General features: G+C 56.6%; 5 protein-coding genes across 5 annotated transcripts; 2 read left to right on the top strand and 3 right to left on the bottom strand.

Moving 5' to 3' along the window:
- Window positions 1-1,205: 1,205 nt before the first annotated feature.
- On the top strand, window positions 1,206-2,514 carry C8Q71DRAFT_799287 (glycoside hydrolase superfamily; the record flags this gene model as incomplete). The annotated part of the gene is made up of 7 exons (XM_047925876.1): window positions 1,206-1,299; window positions 1,359-1,461; window positions 1,517-1,574; window positions 1,632-1,953; window positions 2,010-2,092; window positions 2,157-2,234; window positions 2,347-2,514. 7 exons carry the CDS (start codon window positions 1,206-1,208, stop codon window positions 2,512-2,514), a joined length of 906 nt encoding a protein of 301 aa, XP_047774088.1.
- Window positions 2,515-3,183: 669 nt separating this feature from the next.
- C8Q71DRAFT_323596 (uncharacterized protein) lies at window positions 3,184-4,393 on the bottom strand. Its single transcript, XM_047917818.1, has 4 exons — window positions 4,188-4,393; window positions 3,808-4,128; window positions 3,490-3,740; window positions 3,184-3,440 (listed from the first exon to the last, which is right to left on the bottom strand). The coding sequence occupies exons 1-4, from the start codon at window positions 4,259-4,261 to the stop codon at window positions 3,289-3,291; spliced, it is 798 nt and encodes a 265-aa protein (XP_047774087.1). The 5' UTR covers window positions 4,262-4,393; the 3' UTR covers window positions 3,184-3,288.
- Window positions 4,394-5,323: 930 nt separating this feature from the next.
- Window positions 5,324-6,226, bottom strand: C8Q71DRAFT_784750 (uncharacterized protein). Its single transcript, XM_047925046.1, has 2 exons — window positions 6,107-6,226; window positions 5,324-6,052 (listed from the first exon to the last, which is right to left on the bottom strand). The coding sequence occupies exons 1-2, from the start codon at window positions 6,142-6,144 to the stop codon at window positions 5,539-5,541; spliced, it is 552 nt and encodes a 183-aa protein (XP_047774086.1). The 5' UTR covers window positions 6,145-6,226; the 3' UTR covers window positions 5,324-5,538.
- A 2,516-nt stretch (window positions 6,227-8,742) lies between these two features.
- On the top strand, window positions 8,743-10,851 carry C8Q71DRAFT_784743 (Aldo/keto reductase). The gene is made up of 9 exons (XM_047925045.1): window positions 8,743-9,144; window positions 9,203-9,207; window positions 9,336-9,368; window positions 9,433-9,588; window positions 9,649-9,822; window positions 9,890-9,976; window positions 10,088-10,171; window positions 10,252-10,411; window positions 10,511-10,851. Exons 1-9 carry the CDS (start codon window positions 8,976-8,978, stop codon window positions 10,669-10,671), a joined length of 1,029 nt encoding a protein of 342 aa, XP_047774085.1. The 5' UTR covers window positions 8,743-8,975; the 3' UTR covers window positions 10,672-10,851.
- An 879-nt stretch (window positions 10,852-11,730) lies between these two features.
- Window positions 11,731-14,804, bottom strand: C8Q71DRAFT_851112 (uncharacterized protein; the record flags this gene model as incomplete). Its single annotated transcript, XM_047926752.1, has 11 exons — window positions 14,445-14,804; window positions 14,170-14,299; window positions 13,425-14,097; window positions 13,069-13,293; window positions 12,791-12,841; window positions 12,604-12,655; window positions 12,548-12,578; window positions 12,264-12,404; window positions 12,156-12,213; window positions 12,071-12,099; window positions 11,731-11,901 (listed from the first exon to the last, which is right to left on the bottom strand). Exons 1-11 carry the CDS (start codon window positions 14,609-14,611, stop codon window positions 11,731-11,733), a joined length of 1,728 nt encoding a protein of 575 aa, XP_047774084.1. The 5' UTR covers window positions 14,612-14,804.
- Window positions 14,805-15,440: the final 636 nt, after the last annotated feature.

Below are 15,440 nucleotides of genomic sequence, written 5' to 3'. Positions count from 1 at the left end.
ATGTTCGAGCGTCCTGATGTACGGCGTACCTGGTGGGCTGGACACTGATGAGTCCGCAGATGTCCGGGTCGGACCGCTATCGTTGTATCATAGGTGTGTATGGTCCATGAGGTTGCTGTGCGACGTGTGCTTGCATCCTGGCCTACGGCAGCGGATAGTCCTGTGCATTGCCCAAGGGACGGGTCTGCACGGCCCGTACTTGCATTCAAGGCAGTAAGATTGAATGTTCCGAGTCCGTTTGCCATGTCGTGAGCGGTCGGTCTCAGGCGGTCAGTGACAGCCTCCTTGACACCACATACTTACAAGTTACCCCAGGGACAGTACGTGAACAAGCGGGCCTAGTCTCTGATAGTCATCGTCAAATTCGAACGACCAAGCATCCGGTCCGCGGGACGAAGGTTGGACTACCCGTGTGTCCGCGGGTGTGTAGTGGTTCTCGATCACACCCTGAGCGCGTCCTGTAGTAGCCTGTAGTTCGTAGCATGAGTACATCTGTGTCTTCTCCCGCGCACTTCATGTGGTGAGCGTCGTATCAACGGTACGCAGAGCCGGGTATGCACGCGACCGAGATCGACGCCGGACGCCCGTGATCAAACCTGCACTGCTCGTGACCGCGTTCAGGTTGTTCAGACCTGCATCACTCTTCAGAGTTCGTCAGCGTCGCGCCGGGCCTCCCTCAGCCGTTCCTGGTGCAAGATCATACGTTCTCTACGTGCGAGCGTAGTGACGCACCTGTGCTCTAGGGGCTGACCGTGTCGATGCTTGAGTGGCGACACAGGGAGGCTGACATCGATACATCGCCCGCCGGGTCTCTTGGGTTGTCAGCCACTCCATAGAGTCCTGGTCCTCGGTGAAACGTACCCAAGGCACCGTATGCAACGCACACCATTGTATGCCCACACACGCGGTCCGTGCTCTTGGGTAGCTTCCCCCTCCGCCTGCTCACCATCATCTGATCGCCGCCCGGGGCACCTCCATGAGCCATATAATACCGCGGGGCGGGCAACCCGATGGTCAAAGTGGCCATGACCGTCGCCGGGATGGCGTTTCCTCCACTCTCCTTGTGTGTATTACTCTCCTTTCTATCTAAGCTCAGTTACGCGCTGCCTGTATATGGGGATGCCTCGACGAACCTGTATGCAAACGGCACCCTGAACGGGGTTGGTGCCCGCGCATCGTCGTGCTTCCCCGCTCTGGACTTCCAGATGCCGGACTCTGTCCCGAAGAGCACCGATGATTGGTGGTGCGATCCTAGCACAGAGTATGCCTTCCTTGGATTCAGCTACGAGGTTACAGCCTGTGAGTAGTCCATTGGAAGCTTCGATACGAACTGAACTCACCTTGGAGACATCATGTAGGCCAGAAGCCAAGCCAGCTTAAGAAAGAGTTCGCCGACATTCGTAAGAACTTCGACGGACGATACATTCGCCTCTACGGAGCCTGCGACAACGATGGATTCTAGTGAGATTCCGAACCATAGGTTAGGTCTGATTAGGAGGACTCACCTAGATTACAGCGATGATATCGTAGATGCTGCCTGGGAGAATGGACTGGGCGTCCATGCTCTCGTCTGGGTGGGTACACGTCGATCATGACATATTTCGAAGATGGGATTGATATTCCGCGTCCAGTTCGGCTTCGACGGGGATAGCAAATGGAAGACGCGCCGCGACAAGCTGTTCGCCTCGCTTCACTCGAACCCCAAGGCGAAATTCGTCACTCGTGGCGTGCAGTTCGGCTCCGAGCCGCTCTATGACGACGTCCTCCCACACGCGCAGCTCGCGGACCAGGTCAAGGACGCGAAGGCGAACCTCTCCAGCCTGAACATCCCCGTAACCGTCAGCGAGCTAGCGTACGGCTACCAGGAGCGTGGTGGAGCCCAGGACGTACTGGATACCATCGACTTCATCAACATCCACGTGTTGCCGTTCTTCGACCAGAAGGCGTCGACCTGTGAGACGAAATCTGGCTACATTCGTGTGTCTAGGAACTGATGAGTTGTCGTGTAGCGAATAAGTCATGGCCGCTCGTGGAGAAAACCCTCAACTTCTTCACCAAAAACGGAGGCGGAAAGAAGATGTACCTTGATGAGGTGAGCTACGTCCTGATTGATCTCTGCGGGGCCGCGCTGATCGTCCTTGCCAATCTGCTCACAGAACGGCTGGCCTTCCAAGACATCAGAGGGTGTAAAGCCGAACAGCCCTGATGCAGTGGCGAACGTTCAGAACGAGAAGGTGAGCCCGATCTTCCATTCGCTGCCTACGTTCAACCATTTGTTCGAACGTTGGTCGTCGTCTCGCCCGCCGCTGCATCTGGGACGTTTGCTCACCTTTTCCGCCCCCACAGGACTACTTCAACCTGCTGGACTCGAAGTGCTCGTACTTCAAGACCGCGACGGGCGGGGGCATCGGGTGGTTCGCGCACATCTACTCGGACGACCAAGAGCCTGGGTACGGGATCTACGGCAGCAACGGGAAGACCAAATTCTCGTTCAAGCCCCGGACGGGCTGCTGAAACTCCATGCGCCCGTACCCACCTCGTTTGACTGCGCTCCGTCGATGGCGGAGACGGAGAGCGCAGTTGAGGCGGTCCTCCGATGGGCCTCGGGCTTCCTCTACGCGGGTCTTCAATCCTCTCAAGGCGGGGCCACGGACCTTGATCTTATTGGGTAATATTGTTGTATCAGTGGACACCAGCCGTTGATGCTCAGCTCACTGAGATGCTGGGTTGCATATATGTATATATATCTGTGAAATTGTAGAGGATTTAGCAAATGACGGGGCCACTGGCGATACAACAGTTGAGATTATGTCGTGTGAGCAGGCTCAGTCTCAGACAGTTACTGAAGGGCTCGGACTATACCTGGGTGACAGCCCAGTGACAGCTGTCAACGAACGACGGACGTGCACAGCCTCCGCTCCGCTGTCTTCCCTTGGTTCCTGTTCAAGGATGATGTTCAGAAGTCATGCGATCGAAATCAAGAAGGGAAGAACGAACCAAGTGGACAGGAGGCTGTGCCGTCCGCCAGATGGGATGTGGAGCTAAATCCGGAGTGAGAGCCAGCTGCCGCAGGAATTGAAAATCAATCTGCGGAGACACTGACAGATAGAGTGTGAGGGGACAATCTCAGCAGTTGGGACATCTCTCCGCACTCCGCGCAGCTGACAAACATAATAACATTTAAGAAAGAGACAGTCCGAAAGGCTGTGCGATGACTAGGCGCTACAATAGTGGATGTGTCCGAGCGAGAGACGAGTCTGTGTCCGTGCGTGTCCGGGCAACAGTCGATCAAGCGAACAGAGCGAACGCGGACGAAACAGCAACAAGCGATGAGAGCGCGACCGCAGTCAGAGGCATTGCGGAGACCGAAAGCGCGCCGCTCGTCGTGCTGGCAGCAGCGTTGTTCGCGGTCTGCGTGATCGTTGACGGCTCGGAGCCATCTGCAGCTCCGTGTTAGTGAACGTGAGGTTGCGAGATGGGAATACATACCAGTGAAGCTGGCACCGCATTGACCGACAACCGTGCTGTTCAAGGTACTCGCGAGACCCGGGTCAGCCTGCACGGCGAGGTTGTACATCGCCTTCGTGCAGTCCGTGCAGGTGACGTTGCTGCCAAGGGCAACGCTGCCCCCCGCAATCTCCGACACAACCGACTGTAAGGTGTTCTTCGTGATGGTACCCACCTGAGACTGAATGTTGGTCAACAGCTCAGTGGCGCAGAGCGTCTTATTGTTCGACGTGCTACAATTGTGTGCGTCATGGGTCAGCGCCGGTGCCACTCCATGTGAACGTAAACTGCGCGACTTACTCAGCCAAGCACGCGGCCTGGCGCGCAGTAGGGTAGTACTGCTGCACCATCGAGACGAGCGAACTGGGATCCGACGTGCTGATGCCTGCCGACTGGAGGTCGCTCGCGCAGCCCGAGGTGACGTTCGTGACGACGTCCGACAGCGTCTGATTCGAGCAGAGCGACTGAGAGCACATTCCAGTGAGCCAGTTGTTGACTGTCGTGACTACAGACGCGTTCTGCGTCGAGACGATGAGCCCGACGAGGCTCTGTGCGTTCAAGCATGTCGTCTCGGTGGACGTAACGAGTTGCGCGAGGGTAGATGAGCAGCTTGACGAAATCCTATCAAACGGACCAAACTTAGTTGCGAGCAGACGTCAAGTAGGAATTCTCGGACTTACGACAAAGCGGAGGTGAGCTGCACCCCGGCCACTACCACCAAAGCAACCTTAGCAATGCTCATCGTGGAGAACATGATGTCGGGAAGGACTTGAAGGGAAAGAAGAACGATTGCAAGCAAGGCTATTGGGAATGCAGGAACTGAGGGAAAGGCAGCCCGGCTGCAAGGTGGTGGTCAAGAGGAAGATGAGAGAAAGAGAGGCGCGGTGGGCGGAATTGAAAGCAGCTGACAGGCTCGTGGGCCGTTGCAGTGCTGCCCGCAGTGTCCGCAGCGGCTGCCGAGCGCTGCCTAGCCGGTTGCCATTCTTAGGCTTCGGTGCCACCCCCACATGTCGTCGGAATGCGTCGGTCGTCTCCTTTCCTCACGCTCGCGGCGGCTCGCCTCGGTGAACGACCTGCATGGGGACCTGTACTTATGAGTGGCAGGGATGCTGTCGCGGTCGTCGAGACGATGGAGGTGCGTACGATCCTGATCGGCCGAACCAGGTGGCGATTGATCGCATTAATTGCCGAATTTGGCATGTTCGAATCTGGGCTGGCCACTGTTGAGTGGTGCGTCTTGCCCTCTGCGTTCTTCACCCATCATCCATGCTTTCTCTCTCAGATCCGGGCCCGTGCATCTCCGAGCGACACACAGAATCATTGATTTTTCTACTCCCCGGGTTTCCGCAGCTGTGGCGACCGAGCGTGGTCGTATAATCCGCGGCGACTCGGGCCACGGCGCAGCACACGGGCGTGCCGCTGACACACACATACGTATGTTCCACTGCATCCGCGGGCTCCCTGAGCGTTGCTGGGAATGCATACATGTGTAATCCAAGCTGCAGTGAGCGACCTTCGTACCTATTGCACGCTGATCGTATCTGGGTGGTGCAGGCAAACACTTGAGTAGCCGCAACAGGGCGAGGAGTGGGAAGAGGCACCATTTGCGGCCAAGTCGGTCACCGACAATCATGCATATGACAAGCTTCAACTCTCTACCCCTCTTCCACCCAGGCTTAGCCCCGAACGTCGCTGTCATGCGTCACATACGCTCATGCATATCACAGGGAAGCACACAGGTACCGTGCGTCCTTCCTCCCAAGGATTGGCAGATCCGGCACAAGATGCCGGCTTCAGTTCGGAGTGCACAGCACCACATGTCAGAGAAGCTTACAGTACATGGCATTCCACGCGTCCAATTTGCATGAGTAGAAAATACAACAGTTCGTATTACAACCATGAGGTCAGTCCCGAACACGCCCGTACGAACCGTGCCGGATTAATGCTATATGATACAGCCAGCAGACGCGGATTAAATATATCCAACGCATCTCGTCCACACCAATCGAGCGAAATCACCGCATCCATCACTCAGAACTTCCAGTACTGCACGCTCGCAAGCGCACGCTCAAACGGCGACTCGCACCCCCGGATCTCCGCATCGCGATCGCTGTGGATGAGCGCGTTCTGCAGGTCGCCCATGGTCGCCCGGGCCCCGCTCAGATCCGCAACTCGCCCGCCAGCCAGTTCCTCCTTCGAGCTCTGGATCGCCTGTGTCACGTCCGCATCGAGATGCGCGAGGACGTCCGCAGTGTCGCTGTCCTCCTTCCATCGCATGCCGAGTGTCTCCCGTACCACCTGCGTGAGCAGGAATAGACTCGCGAAGCCCATGCCTGCGCCGTATAGTGAGCGTGCCCGGCGCAGCACTGCGGCGAGCTCGGGCGTGGGATGTGAGAAGCCGTCGGAGGACTTGGAGAAGAGCTGTGTTGACGGGCTGAGCTGTTTCGCGTTCATCTTGTCCAGTCGTCTCCGCGCAGCATCGTGGAATGCAGCTGTGACGTCTGGTGGGCTCGTCGCCAGTAATGTGCGGACGACCGCTCGCATGCTGGTGATGCATGCTGTTAGGAAACGCAGGTGGGTAGACGCAAGTGGCGCTCACTCGGCGATGTCAGCGTTGGCGATGAAGCTATCCATCATGAGGTTGCTGTGTACACCCAGTCAGCAGCAGCACGCCATGATAGCTGTGTGGTGCGCACACATGTCCGAGGACGGGGCGGGGTTCGTGGAGCGTTTCCAAAGCTGGCATGCTGGAGGGGGGAAGGGGAAGATAGTGCGCGCGTTGGAGAGCAAGGGTCGCTCGGAGGGCTGTGTGTAAGGTCAGCTATCATGGCACAGGAGAGAAACTTATATCCCCAGCCCGGCGTTGTACCGTGATCCGAGCAGTCAACACGTCGCGCCCAGCATTCCCAAGTGGTGGACCTCCTCGGTGCCCGAATCTGGCTTAAGGCATCTGCGACGCGCAACTCCGACCCACCCGCCATGATCCATACATCTCGCCCACAGGTCCGGAAAAGGCACGCCGACCATAGTCCCCGGCGTGACACACGGCGACACTTGTCAGTGGACAGGCGGCCGGTGACAGCGCCGACACACGTCTGTGGCGGACACACCGGCCTGGGACCGGAGCGGCGCCAGCCACCAGCGCGCCGGTGGCGTGCGCTGCCCGATTTGGATCAGCGAACTTCTCCGCAGATCGCTCCGATCTGCATCTTCGCACCCCGCCGCGCGATCGCGCCGCCTGCAGGCTGCGGTCGTTGCTGCACAGTGCACCTCCGTAACCTCGTGTACAGTAACGCCCGGTCTCCAAGGTCGGAATAACTGTCATATCAAGGCTCAATGGTCATACAGGTCGCCTCGCCGACATTGGCTTCATTGCGCCGCGTCAATCGTGCTGCCCGAATCCCGCTTAGCCTCGGCCACGACAGAGGGGCGACGCTGCTCATCAAAACGCGTAGCCGGCCGACGGGTGGGCAACGTCCACATTCTTCGCACAATCACCCGCGGGCCAAGGGCCACGGCGAACATACAAGTCGACGAGGGCATATGAATGGTCTTATGCGGACGTCGCGAGACCAGGACTAAGCATGACAAGACGTGGCGTGGCGCCGTAATGATGTCGCGCCTTAGTAATTTACTAGTAATATGCGGGTGCGGCGGTTCGCGGTTGACTCCGTATGCGCCATGTAGTGGGAGGGACAAGTTCGATATGAGGATTGCCGCGTATGTTTTTAGGCTTCAGGAAGTGCAGCAACAGCCCATCCGGTAAGCAGTTCGGGAGCAAATGGTAGTACGGTGTTCAGACAAGTAGGCATGTACGGATGGAAGAACAGGTCGAGTACCGGATTTCGCGCGATGATACGTACACTGGTCCGTGAATGGGTTCTGGGCTACCTCCCGTACTCTCCGGAGTCCGAGCGCCGGCCTGTACCGTCTTCCGAGAATTCGAGAAGTAGGAAAGGCAGCAATCATTGTAATATAGTACAAGCTCACTAGCGTCATGTGGAGGAACGCCCGGTGTGAGCCTATCTCGACCTTCGCTCTTTTGGACTGGTGCCGGACCATAGTAGGTATTTCTGGCCGATGTATACAGATTCGGCAAAGGCACTATGCTGTGTTCTCAGTATTGATATCGAACTGCTTGATTAATGCCTACGTCTTTAGAGCTCCACGGGCGTGGCGACTGCCACCAGCGCATGGTAGGTCATGTCAATGATGATTGTCATTGACGGCCCGCGCCGTTTCTGCCTCTGTCACGCTTGAAGCCCGAGGCCTTGAGGTATTAAACGGTGTAACAGGCGGTGTCCCTGCAGAGTCAGTTCATCTACGACTTTGTGCCACCACCAGGTCCATGTGTGACGATGAATCCCACGAACTGAACGACCGAGACATGTGTGATTCAAGTAGCGGGTGTAAGACAGAAACAGTGGAAGAAGGACACCACACCTGGCTTGCGGCGCGGAACAAGGGCCACGGATGAAACCATCTGGATCGAAGTGGCATAGCAGATCACAGCCACTTCCACGACAGCTGCAAATGGCGCTGTAACGGTTCGAACTCATGAGGTTCAGTGTACTGATGATGGGCCGACGTACCCGGGTTCATCCTACGTGACGGAACTGTCTTGGAGCTGTCGTCCGCTGGCGTCGAAACCCGGTGGCAGACTGAAAATCGACCCGTGCGTGTGAGGATCAGGCTGCGTGCTGTCACCGGGCGATGAAACTGTGCCAGGTGTGCATGTGGCGGCGGTCGCCGCGTCATGTACGAAAGACCAAACAGTCCGCGCGCGGACTCGCGTCGGCTGCAAACAAGCCGCGATGGGCCCGTCGAGCAAGCCGATGGCTGACGTGATCGTGCGAGAGGAGCGTCACCGTGCCTGAACGAACTGGGGATAGCACGCGAGAGGCGATCTCTCCAGATCTGGAGGGTTGAAGACAATTTGACGGCGACCAGCGGCGACCAGTCTGATGACCGGACGTACGGCACGGCGGAACCAACCTATCGCATGGCCGCCCCAGGGTCCAGCCAGGGTCGCCCGAATTTTCACGGCATTGGTCATACAGTACCCGGCCTATTACTGTAGCCCCGTCTGAAAACTTGCTCAAAACCGGTACAGCCGGGCTCGATCTAGACACGAAGGCGGATTCTTCACAATTACCTACAAAATTCTGATTTGTAACGATCTGTTGGGCGGGATTTTGAACCCGATGCGCCTGAATGAGATCTGCTGCTTCCGGCGTTCTGCCACAGATCTCTGAGTCTCACGGCGGAGTGACGAGCGCCCAAGGGCAGATTCCAAGCATTGCCGGACCATCTCCTCTCCATCTTTTCTGGTCATCCCCGTGGTCCGTTCAGACGGCCGGACCAGTTGATATAGCTACAAGTTATAAATCCAGCGCACTCGGTGCCGCAACCTGAACCCGGCCCTCCATCCTTGGATTATTCATCACCGACTTGGTTAACCAAGCACTATGACCACATCGGATATTCCGCTGGAAACCTTCCGGCTGGGTCCCTTCACGGTGCCCAGACTGTTTACAGGGCTTTGGCAGCTCTCCAGCAATGCCTGGGGAAGCGCGTCTACTCCCAAAATTCGCAGCCAAATGGCGCAATACGCAGACGCAGGGTACACTGCTTTTGGTATGTTGTCCTCGCACAACGTGTGGCAACTTCATCTAACATTTATGCGCCAAACTAGACATGGTACGCAGCTGTAGCATCTGCCTTATGGGCCGTTCTCACTGTATTGGCACCCCTATGTGGCGTCTTTAGGGTACGCAGTCATTTGTGGTAACCCGATTCTCATACTCAGCACACGCTACCTGTCCACAGCTGACCATTATGGCAGCGCTGAGATCATCTTTGTAAGTGCTAGCGTGCCGCCTATTGAGACCCTCAATGAACTGTTGCGTATCCGTGACATCGCAGGGACAATTCAGAAGGAACTTTCACGCACCAGAAAGGATCATGGGCGGTACCAAGTGGTGTGTCTTCCGAAAGACAGATCCGACACGGGCGGTCGTCGAGGCCGCCGTGCAAGAACGCTTAGACCGCATGCAGTCGGAGCGTGTCGGCCTCCTACAGGTACACTATTTCCCTGGTACACCTGTGGACTGACAGGTGACACTGGCACCTCCATGCCAGTTTCACTGGCAGGATTACAGTGACAAGAACTACCTCACCGCCCTCCGTCGCCTCCAGGACCTCCAGCTCGAAGGCAAAATCGTAACGCTTGGGCTATGCAACTTTGACGCGATCAGGATGGATGAGATCTGCACAGAGCTCGGACCTGGTGCGATCGTATCCAACCAAGTACAGGTGCTGCCTCTTTCGCGCTGCCGCCTCAACTGTCAGCTTGGATGCTGACAGACATTCCACCTGGCAGTTCTCGTTGATTGATACTAGGCCCCTGCATGGGATGGCCGACGTCTGCGAGCGACACAACGTGAAGCTTCTCACCTACGGTACCGTGGTAAGTCGCCGCAGGCTTCGCTGTATGTCTAGCGCATACGCCATCTATACAATTCGGCCTTCGCTTCGCTTCTGGGCTCCTTTGCTGTCAATTTGACGCTCTTGCCTTCAGTGTGGCGGCTTCCTAGCAGACAAATGGCTAGGGCAGCTCGAGCCAGATCTGTACTCCGGCAACCTAACGCCATCCCAGAGGAAGGTAAGCATGACCCATGACTCAGGGTTCTACAGGCACCCGCACCATAAATGACTCACACTGGCCGGCTGCCCGAATGACAGTATCTCGACATGATTCTGAAGGCGTGGGGCGACTGGCCGCTCTTCCAGAGCCTGCTCTCTGTTCTCCGCAAGATAGGCGACCGCCACGGCGGCGTGAGCATCGCAAACGTGGCCACACGGTGGGTGCTCGATCACCCCTGCGTTGGCGCCGTCATCATCGGTCAGTGTTCTCCTCACTCATACTTTCGATGCTTCGTCCCCATTATCTATACACACGCTCACGTAACTCCTCGCTCCTCGCTGGGACCGAACCGATTAGGAGCGCGTCTTGGGTTGTCCGAGCACACGGACGACAACCGGCAAGTATTCGGATTCCGGCTCACCGCGGAGGACAACGCAGAAATCGACGCGGTGCTCGATCAGAGCAACGGCAGGAGGCTCATCACCTCCATTGGCGATTGCGGCGCGGAGTATCGCTAGCCGAGGTGTCCTAGGCTAGGGCACCCCGCCAGTGCTTGGCTTGGTGTACTGTTTGGGTCTCGGGGGAAAGGACGACATGTAGTAGGATAGATCGAAGTGTGGAACTGACGCCTCAGAGCGGCCTAGGAAGAATGGTGTTGGAGCTCTAGTTGCGGGTGCATTGATGGAAGTGATCAACGCCCGAGATCGATCATTGTGGTCAATTCCGCAAGATACATATTTGGTTTCCAGACGCTCGAGTTGACGCAAGGCAGGTAGCATCTTCCAGTTCTGATCCCACCATAGCTGTCCGAGATGGCTAGTTTACGAGCGCAGCATACAGTCATCGCAACATCGACGTATCGGAGCACCGATAGAGTCTCCATTACAGCTGGCGAAGCCTGGAGTTCCATCTGACCGAGCATAATCTGGGCGACGCATCTCTGATATCGATATCCATTGTGTAGCGCATCCCCTTGAAGCTAAACCGCCATATTATACTTACATCATCTTAGGCTGACGGTAGTACCGCGAACGCACGTACCTCGGCAAGCCCCCCGATGCCACCGGACCCTGATGTCACAACTATTCCCCAGCGCATAAAGGTGATGGTGGTGAATTAGATATCACAGAGAGAGGTAGAAGAAGATGTCACCGGATCTTGTAATGATGACTGTGTTGACGCGCCCTGCTGACGAGTTAGGACATGTGTGCGCTCACGACGACGTTCGGGAGTCCGCGGTCTTCTGGAACAGGCGTCGTGGTCGTAGCATAGGCCGTGCGGCCAACCAACAACGGGCAGAGCGTGTCCAATGCGTGAATTCCGGCCGTCCGAGGAGTACCGTCTACTATGTGAGTAAGCATGACAGTCATATGTGGTAAATTGGTAACCTTACGAAGCGGGAAGGGGGCTTAGTTCACAAGATGGAGGACACTGGCCCTGCGACTGGTGCTAGAGGACGCGGCCACCTTCTTTGTCGGATGAACGTCCTTCAGAGGCAGTCCTCAGGCCTCGGCGCCCACCTCATGAAGACACCCGTGTGGATTCCGCGGTGGGGACGCTTTCACGGAAGAAGTAAGTTAGTCCGAGGGTAAGGAGACATTCGTCCGCGCAAGCCGTACAATCACTCGTGCGACGACCGCTCTGGGTCCCCCAGTCAAACCTTGCCACATGCATTCTTCGCGAAGACGTTCAAACACCACATAAGATCGTGTTTCACCAACTAGGGGGTAGCCGCTCTCGTCTGTGACCTAAAGTGCGATCAAGCGGTCCGAGGTGAATGCTGATATCTCACCGTGTCACCCCGACGCAACAGCGGAGTGTCCCGACGCACGCAACATTCGCGGAACTCTTGCTCGAGCTACAGGCCTCACAGCCACCACGTTCGGCTCGACCTGTGCGGGCACCATCGGCACGTACTTGGCTCGAGCGGCCACTTGGATAGCATCCTCGACAATAGACAGTTGAAACGGAAATCATCAGCGCCGAGCCGCACAAAACGCACTGTCACCGCCAGTCCATTGGCAAGGACGTGCGCGTCCATAGACAGCCGCGATGAGCAGCTGCGCAAAGAAATTGGGACGCTAAGGCGGTGACGAGGAAGCCAGGATACCTTTCGAGTCGAGCCTGCCACCATCAGAGTGTCCGGTGTGTGGCCGAGGTATGCAGGTGACCGTCTCTCCGTGCGGTCCTGAAGTCGGAGAGGATGCGAGCGTCGGGACGCCCCAGAAGCATAGCACAACGCGCGCAGCCACTATGTTGTTGAAGTAGTAGATGCCATGCGTCGTGAGACCCGGGGGAAAGCTATCTTACTGCATGGACGCATCTGGCGGACGGAACATAGACGACAGGGAGCTTGAGCTATCTGAGCGCGGAATGAATCACGTAGAGACGCACGGGGTTGCTTGAGTGGGCTCTTGGTGAGTGCCTAGAAAGCCGGTTTGTCCAATTACGTAGCACGTAGTCCAGATACGGAAGAAGGCAGGCCGTGGACGTTGAAATACACTAGGCGAATCAGAAGTTTAGTTTGACATAGAATCGAACAGGTGAGACGTTGGAGACTGTTGTGAAAACAGAGTCGACAAGTTTCGGGGCAAGGCGTGCTTGTCACGTTTCATGAATTGAAATCCGGGTACTCACCACGATTAACATTCAAGTTTGCGGCCGCTAAATGCAGCAAGAACCGAGCCACTGGGTCACGCCTGCGTAAATCAGGTTCGGTCGACGAGGCGGGGCATGAAACGTGGCGCTAGCTTCATGGCCGCAGCTAACTTGTCCTTTGACATGCCGTATTTCGTCCGGTGAGCAAACTTAATCTTTCATATATTGCCCTTGACTAAGTGCAACCCTCGCACCGGCATTCCTGATATACCGCGCATCACTGGCACGACCATCCTCATACGCAAGTAAGGACGTACCTGTTGCTGTGATGCTTGGTAGGTCAGGCGCATACTGGCGCCGCACGAACGACTCCGATCTACCGGAATCAACAGTTGGGTGCCTTGGGTTTCGGCGTCGGAGGATCAAGACGGTTATGTTGGAGGAGACCGATTTCGAAGTCGTACGTTCAACTCGAGGTTGGCAGCTGAGCGCTGACAAAGGCATGCCACACACGTTGTAGTTCAGCAGTGTGACGACTACGTCTGGACATTCTGGAGCAAGTAACACGATGTGTCATGAACTTGTCTCAACACAACTTGCTGAATGCTCCCTGTGCTTATGCACGAATGCGACCACTTGGTGTCCTGACACCATGTCAGTCAGATCTACGCACATGACTGACACGAAGTAGGGCAGGAGCCCGTAAGCTCTGAACGGCAGATGAACGAGCATGAGATACCAGTGAGACCGTGACACCGTGTCGCAGGTGTCCAGGCACCAATAGCGATGACTCCTCGGATTCGGAACGCGGTCCTTGCGTTATTGTACGGAAGTGAAGAGGTAAGAGAGATAGACGACTGAGGACGCAGAGACACACTGAATTGCTTCATTTTACGAAGGTCTTGAACGCAGGTGAAGGCGTTTGAAATATCTACACTGGCCATCCGTAACTCGCTGCCACTGGCACGAGGTTCGATGATGCCGCTCGAACATAACACCGTAACCACACCACATTGAGAACGAGCTTGGGGATGCATGTTAGGGTGTACAATCGGAAAGCTGAGGTATTGTACCGTCAGGAGACGTCTTCTGAGCGCTTTGGCAAGGAGGCCGGCAGCAATGGATTCGTCATGAATCGTCAACCGAAAAGGGAACTTTGTGGCGCAGTTCGACTGTGGCTCTCCCGAGATCATCGGGCACGACTCGGGCCTTCGCATTCCTGGGCCGAGGTGGGTTTCCCGATCCATGGCACCGCCACAGACTCGCGGACAATACTGATGCCTACCCATGCAGTTACGAGTCGGGCTAGGATCATCCCGATACTGATGCCTTACTGCGAATCCTTCCTGTGATGTACAAATATCCTAGACTAAAAGGTTCAGTAGCTCAACATCTGCTTTTCTTCAGTGACAACTTACTGCGTTATACTGTTGTTTTCCAGACCTTAACTCGTTCATAGAATGGTTGTCGACTTCGCGTTTGCGATGAGAGAAGAGCTCTCCCTCCCTGGCCCGCATCCGCCACATGCCAGCAGGGTGCCAACAGCGCCTGCCAGCGCGCCCGGTCTAACTAGGAACTGTTCGGAATACTTGACATCGCACTGAGCTGGTGTTCTTTCCGACCGCCGTGGAAGTGATGTAGGGTAGGCGTGTCAAGTACAATGGCGAATTGAAAGCCGCCGACCGAGGCGGACCCTCCCGCCACAGGCGCGTCGCGACGCGACGCGTCCCGGGAGATGCCGACGGCGGGTGGGGCGGGTGGCTCCCATACGTAGCCATCCCGGGCGAGGGAGGTGGATGGAGAGCAAGAGTCGTGGTTCGTTCCGACCTTCCTGCTGACCAGAGGTGAGTAGGCAAACATGGTTAGATTTCCCGTTTTTTTTCTCCGTTGCGCGTCGATATTGTTGCAGTGGCCTTCTCCGAGGCCTCCTCCGGCTGAAAGACGGCCCGCATAGTCATAATTTGCAGGCTCAGAGATGCTACGGCCGAAATTTGCTGAAATGCTGTGCAAGAACCGCAAGAGTCACCCACAGGTGCTCCGAGGCCTCATGTCCTACCGGGATGTGTGCACCTATGCAGACCCGGAGCGAGGCTGACGCCCGGTCAGCGTTGCGATCCATGCGGGCTAGCGATATAGCGGGAGTTTTTATAGAGGCGCACACCCATTGGCCATGGTGCGTCGAGAAGAATTGCCCTCTTCATGACGAAGACAGCTGCAGATGGACGTGGTGAAGCTACCGGCTACGGCCCTCGGCCGGCGATTTATTGTCTGACTCCCGAGGGGAATCGCCGTGCAGGGGTGGCCGGAATATATAATCCTCTGCATTTCATTCGATACTCACCGTGTCTAACAGACTTGGAGACCGATGTCCGACAGCAGAAAGAACAGTGCGCAAGAGGACTCGGAGAGAGAACAGCGGCCAATGTCATACGTAGGTGACGGTAAAGAGGTGAGTGGCATGCCGAGGGACCGATTCGCGAGTGCCAAGTGGACGAGCGCTTGCCAGATGCGCGATGCCGACTGTAGTCGATCCCGGAGGACGGCAGCGAACTGGTGGCGAATTGTTGTCGGGTGCGCGCGCAGCGGGGATGCCCTCCCCGCCCGCATACGGCCCAAAAAGCGGCCGGCCGCACGTTGCAGAGATAATGAACAATTGACATGGCCCGCCTGCCCGCTTAAAAATCACTCA

The sequence above is a fragment of the Rhodofomes roseus genome (assembly GCF_022264815.1).
Source record: "Rhodofomes roseus strain CIRM-BRFM 1785 chromosome Unknown C8Q71scaffold_29, whole genome shotgun sequence".
NCBI lineage: Eukaryota > Fungi > Basidiomycota > Agaricomycetes > Polyporales > Fomitopsidaceae > Rhodofomes > Rhodofomes roseus.
Note: the sequence above shows the minus strand (reverse complement) of the source record. Positions and strands in the feature narration are given on the sequence as shown.